Genomic DNA, 5,847 nt, shown 5'->3' with positions numbered 1-5,847 from the left:
TATTAGTAGGGCCCGGATTTTAGGCAAAATGGACTATTTTTATTTTTTAAGGCACATGTATGAAACTTGTCTATAAATGATTTCTGGCTTAATTAGAGTAATTAGAGCCATATTTGATTCTGCCTATTCGGCCTAAAATGCCCTTTAAATACCTATTTTACCTTTTAACTGCCTGAACATGCCTAAAATGACCAAAAATCAATTTCATTTTTGCGGTTTTTTCCCAATTTTCGAATTCTGGGAAGTTTACGGTATTGAAAATGTAAAAGTGGTACCTCAATAAAATTTACAATGCTTTATGATTTTAAAATTTAAGGAGATGTAATTACTGAAATGTACAAAGTGCAGTACAATACAGGAATTACTTTTTCGCTTTTACGGTTGGGACCATGATGTCAGCGGTAAATACTCCGACAATACCTAAGTACCACAAACCATTAGACTGGACTGGCATAAATTACAGAGTTTATCTGTTTGCCTCTGTTCGAAGGGGTGCAGGTATACGCGGTCTAATGTTTTCTGATACTTAGGTATTGTTAGAAGCTTTAACGTTTATAAAATGGTCCTTGCCATAAAAACGAAAATTAAAATCCCGAAGTGAAACAATAAGAGAAACCTTAAGGGTGTCATTTTCTAAAAATTTAAGAAATATAAAATTAACCATCTCCTCTGAAATTTGGTGGGAGACGTAAATATAAGCATTACAAATTTGTCATTTCTCGTTTACTTTATCTCCGTGCAGTGGTCGTGTTTCTTGTGAACCTGTTTAAAGTGAACATAATGCCGAAACAAAAAATTAGTTTACGCGAAAAAATATTACAGTGGACAAGCAAGAAAGATTTATATGAAATAAAATCAACCCGAGAAATGTTTTGTAAAGCTTGTGGTAAACTGGTAAGTTAAGCATAATTAAAAATATGTCATTTTATATTTTTTACTTATTTGAAAATTTTATTTTTTGTAGTTTATATGCGAAAAAAAATGTCACTTGCAACAGCATGAGCAAACGGCCATCCATAGAGAGAACATTATGACACCGCTTCGGCAAACGTTGCTGACACAGAACTTGGAGGAATCGGCAAATAGTACATTCAATATGGAACTTTGTAACGTCTTTTTAGCTGCCAATATACCATGGCACAAACTACAAAATCCTGCGTTTCAGAATTTTCTGACAAAATATTGTGGTAGAAAAATTCCGGATGAGTCTACTTTACGGAAAAATTATTTACCAAAATGCTACAAAGATGTATGAACATACTATCTTTTAATATTTAATTTAAAATTATTTTCACTTTTAGACTATTGACCGCATTCGGAATGAGCTGGATCCTTTTAACATATGGGTTTCAGTTGACGAAACAACAGATGCACTTGGGCGATATGTGGCGAATTGTCTGGTTGGGAAACTTTCAGAAGATGAACCTGGAAAATCTTATCTTTTGGCGTCTAAACAATTAGAAAGAACAAATCATGAGACAATAGCTAGATTCGTAAATCAATCTTTAGGTAAGGGTTTTTCACTTTTTTAAATTTATTTTGATTTAAAATTTCTATGCGTAGAAATCTTGTGGAGTACCAGAGTTGTTGCTGAAAAGTTTCTTTTGTTTGTAACGGATGGAGCACCATATATGATAAAATCTGGTAGACACCTTAAGGTGTTTTATCCAAAAATTGTGCATGTCACATGCTTAGCGCATGCTTTAAATCTAGTGGCTGAAAAAATTCGCTATCAATATGAAGATGTGGATAATTTAATTTCGAACGTGAAAAAAATTTTCGTTAAGGCACCTTTGAGAGTTGAAATGTACAAAGAAAAACTAAAAGAAATGCCACTGCCTCCACAGCCAATTTTAACACGATGGGGAACATGGCTTCAGGCTGCTATGTTTTACAGCGAACACTTTGATTCCATTAAAGAAGTAAGTATATAAAAGATAAGCAAATTAATTGATTGTTAAACTGTTTTTAACTACTCACAGGTTGTCATGTCCTTTGATGGAAGTTCTGCTGTTGCTATTCAAAAAGCACAGTCTATAATGAAGAAACCCGGAATAAAAAACCAATTAATTTATGTTCGCAGTAATTTTAAAATAATCTGCGAAAGTATTACTCAATTGGAAAAAAATGGGTTACCTTTAACCGATTCAATCAAAATTGTTGAAAACGTATTTACCTCCCTAAAAAAATCTCCAGGCCCTGTAGCAGCAGTAGCATTAAAAAAACTTGAAGATGTTACTGAAAAAAATCCTGGATACAAATTTCTTCTAGAATTGGCAAGAATTTTTAGAGGTGAAGATGTGCCGGAACATGACACCAAAATGGAAGAAATTTATTACAAATTTGCGCCCATTACCTCTTGCGAGGTAGAAAGAAGTTTTTCAAAATATAAGTCCATTTTGGTGGATAACCGACAATGTTTTAAAGTAGAAAATTTAGAGCAATATCTTGTATGCAATGTAAATACGTAACAATGTAAATAACTAACAAACTTGTAGTATTGTATATTAATTAATAAAAAATAATTAGTAAATATCTTGTTGTGTGTACCTACTTAAAACTTTAAAAACACATTTTTTAATTTAATTAACCACAACTTTAAGGACCTAGTATGGCTTATTTTCAGTTTTTAAGGGACTATTTGCAGTAGTTTAAGAGACTATTTTAGGCACCTATTTCCGACTTTTTAATTGCCTAAAATCCGGGCCCTACCTATTAGTAATAATAGTCAAACGTTTACCAACAACAATTCTTTATTGTTAAGATTTCTAAACTGGTCAAGATTACCAGATGCAAGCATTAAATTAATTTAATTATTATATTATTTTGTTCCACGCACACCTCAAAGTAGTGGTCCAAAGGCACAAGCAACTAAGGCGAATCATTCTTCTCATTGTAGAAATTCCCACTTAAATTACAATTTCCCACATTGCTTTAACAAAAATTTCGAAATATGTGGTGCTACGACTCCTGGGTTATTATTATGAACATCGTGAGACCCTTCCACTTCTTGAACCGAGATATTCTTGCATCCTTTCAGATGGTCAAAAAAAGGTTTGATCCGTAAGTGATGTGTCATCGATTGGTGTGCCAGAATAATCAAGACGGGACAAGTAACGGGAAACATTTCAGTAGTGGCCAGAATGTTCCTCATATCATGAAACGGATTGATGTGCATTTTTATTCTCGGATCTGCTGAAAATTCATACTTTCCATCACCTACAGATTTTAAACCTCTTTGTAGTAAGGCTTCTGCTGCTTCTGATGAAATGTTTCCGTAACTTCTATATTTCTGAATTTTTTGCAGAGCTTCTGAAGATGTCATTGTAACATTTGCTTGATTATTTTGCGTCAGTGCGATGCAGGAGTCGAGCTTGTTTCGAACACGATTTTTGAATTTTGTTGGGTCTTCTGGGTAAAAGTGCACGATGTCTAATGTGACTAACTTCTCGACGTACTCGGGGTAGAGTTGGGAGAATGTGTATGCGAGTTGCCCTCCATAACTGTGTCCTATTATTATATACTTCTTTCTGTTGAAGTGTTGCGCTATCATTTTGAAAACCATCACAAAACTTAGACTGTAGATTGGAAGAAATGGTGGAAAATGACTCGATTTGCCGTGTCCCGGTAGATCAATGCAAATGTAACAGAATGATGGTGGAAGAAGTGGGATTAATCGGTCGAATGAACCGGCATTGTCGGTTGCTCCATGGAAAAGCAATACCAAGGGGTCTTCGTGGTTACCCCATGATTTAGCTAAAAAATAATATTTAGTTTATAAAAAATGTGAATTACTATTGGCTTGAGCGTTAATGTTTTACTCATACAAGTATATAACCTACAAATCCCATAATGGTAATCTTTCTACAAAATGTCTCTTAAAGAATTTATATCAAGACTCCTGTGCAATTCAAATATATTTGATTTTTGCGCCTCTGTAGTATATAGAGTGTTCGGTAAATAGACTGCCATATTTTTAGGAATGGTGGAAAATTACTACCATGGGGTAAAATCTCTTGTTAAATTTTTCCCAGCAAAAGTATAGACTTAACTCTTTTAGATTTTTATTTTTGGGGTCATGTGAAGTCAATGAATGCTACCGATGTTCCGGGTGTGAATGAATTGCGAAATCGAATATTGGTGACGTCTGATCAAATAAGAAATAATGTATATATAGATGTTTTTGATTTTGAAAATCTGAGACCAGGATTACTGCCACTGGCTCGACAATGTATACAGCTTGATGGTCTCCGATTTGAGCATTTTGTTATAAACTTTCATGTACCTAATTTTCATATTAAATTAAATTGCATTCGTTATCGAAATTATTTGATACGCCACAGAATTTTGACGGACGTTTGCCGTAAATGTGACATTTTTTCTTTTTTTCCAAACAGAGTACTTGATACAACAAAATAGGCGCTAATGAAACCTGCTCTCTCAGTGGTTGGTCATTTTTAAACTCCACTTGTTCTGTAACGAGTAATAAAAACAAAAAAGGAAAGTATGTCGTAAAGACGCACAATAGAAGTGAATCTTTTGTATTACAGGAAAATCAGAATATTGTAAATTATCACTGATAGATGCAAGAGGAGGGAGGTGGCTGAGCCGAGGTGCTAGTTGCTGGTTCATTGTCTTTATTATTTACACCGTTTTTTTCACATTCTGAACTGTCACTTCACTCGTACGTTTTCTCTCACGCCACGCTCTTGTTCTTTCTGCGCCTGACTTAAGCATATTTATAACAAAATTGTATATTTTAACGATAACACTAAACAATATCGAAATGCCTAACTCATTGTTCATTTTTAATTAAAAGAGAGGACATTATCCATAAATGCCGTGAATGTGACAAAGACAGAAGTATACACAATTTTAAGGGATGTTTGTATCGTGTCAAACAGATTAATTTACATAATTAGACTCCAAATTAAGTGAGATGGAAATATTGGCGCAACCGTTGTGCGAGACAGTGTTTACCCCCACCACTTTTCGTCACACAAAAATTTGTCGATCAGAATTTCAAACCCCTCCCATAAAAAGTTTCACTTCAAAAAGCAAATAAACAGTATATTTCCTTTGGACTCTGTGAGGTGGCCGTCTAATTATCGAACAGCGAACAGCCTGTATTGTGGTATCAAATAGAAAAACAGAGGTTATGTAACTCCAATAGTGAGAGGTTTTTAATAAAGACTGTTGTAAGAAATTATAATATTGAGAAACTAAAGAAAATCACAAACAAAACAACTTAAGACGTCGAACTCAACAACTGACGCTAAGATTTAATAATTTGACATTTGACTGTTGACATCTTATTTGACGGTGTCAACGGCTCGACATAGTTCGACACTATAAAATTATAGAGCCGCACAGTTCCACAGGTCTCTTGATATACGTTCTTTTTTAATAATGCGATTGTCCAAATAAAAATTCGTTGTTAATTACCTGCAATGTGACCCCAGGGAACCGTAATATTCAAGTCGTGATAATCCATTGCTTCTCTTTATACTGATTTATCTACATAAAACTGTTGAGATGCCAGTGTTGGAAACAACTTCTACGTTATGTATAAATAACGTGAGTTCAAAGAAAAAGTGTGGTCACACGGATTGGTGTTTTCTCTTATTTTCGTTAACGTATAGCGCAGCTTCGTCAATTGTCAATTATTTCGTTAAATAGGAAGTGTAGAACGAAAGAGTGAAAGTGGACGAGAAAATGAACCGAAAAAATTAGGTCATGCATCTGAAGGATTTGTCAAAAAGACGTTTGGAAAATACAGAGAAAATTATGATCTGCTTAATCATTATTTGAACACTCGTTATTACGGTAAGGAGTCGGTTTTTACGG

The 5,847-nt window shown here is 34.2% G+C and overlaps 2 protein-coding genes across 2 annotated transcripts; one reads left to right on the top strand and one right to left on the bottom strand.

Annotated features, from left to right (window-relative positions):
- On the top strand, positions 1-2,533 carry LOC138133348 (uncharacterized). Its single transcript, XM_069051215.1, has 4 exons — positions 1-1,249; positions 1,302-1,509; positions 1,564-1,922; positions 1,983-2,533. The coding sequence occupies exons 1-4, from the start codon at positions 1,031-1,033 to the stop codon at positions 2,469-2,471; spliced, it is 1,275 nt and encodes a 424-aa protein (XP_068907316.1). The 5' UTR covers positions 1-1,030; the 3' UTR covers positions 2,472-2,533.
- A 202-nt stretch (positions 2,534-2,735) lies between these two features.
- LOC138133349 (serine hydrolase-like protein) lies at positions 2,736-5,590 on the bottom strand. Its single transcript, XM_069051217.1, has 2 exons — positions 5,446-5,590; positions 2,736-3,756 (listed from the first exon to the last, which is right to left on the bottom strand). The coding sequence occupies exons 1-2, from the start codon at positions 5,492-5,494 to the stop codon at positions 2,915-2,917; spliced, it is 891 nt and encodes a 296-aa protein (XP_068907318.1). The 5' UTR covers positions 5,495-5,590; the 3' UTR covers positions 2,736-2,914.
- Between the last annotated feature and the right edge of the window lie 257 nt (positions 5,591-5,847).

The sequence above is a fragment of the Tenebrio molitor genome, chromosome 6, assembly GCF_963966145.1.
Source record: "Tenebrio molitor chromosome 6, icTenMoli1.1, whole genome shotgun sequence".
NCBI classification, from domain to species: domain Eukaryota; kingdom Metazoa; phylum Arthropoda; class Insecta; order Coleoptera; family Tenebrionidae; genus Tenebrio; species Tenebrio molitor.
Note: the sequence above shows the minus strand (reverse complement) of the source record. Positions and strands in the feature narration are given on the sequence as shown.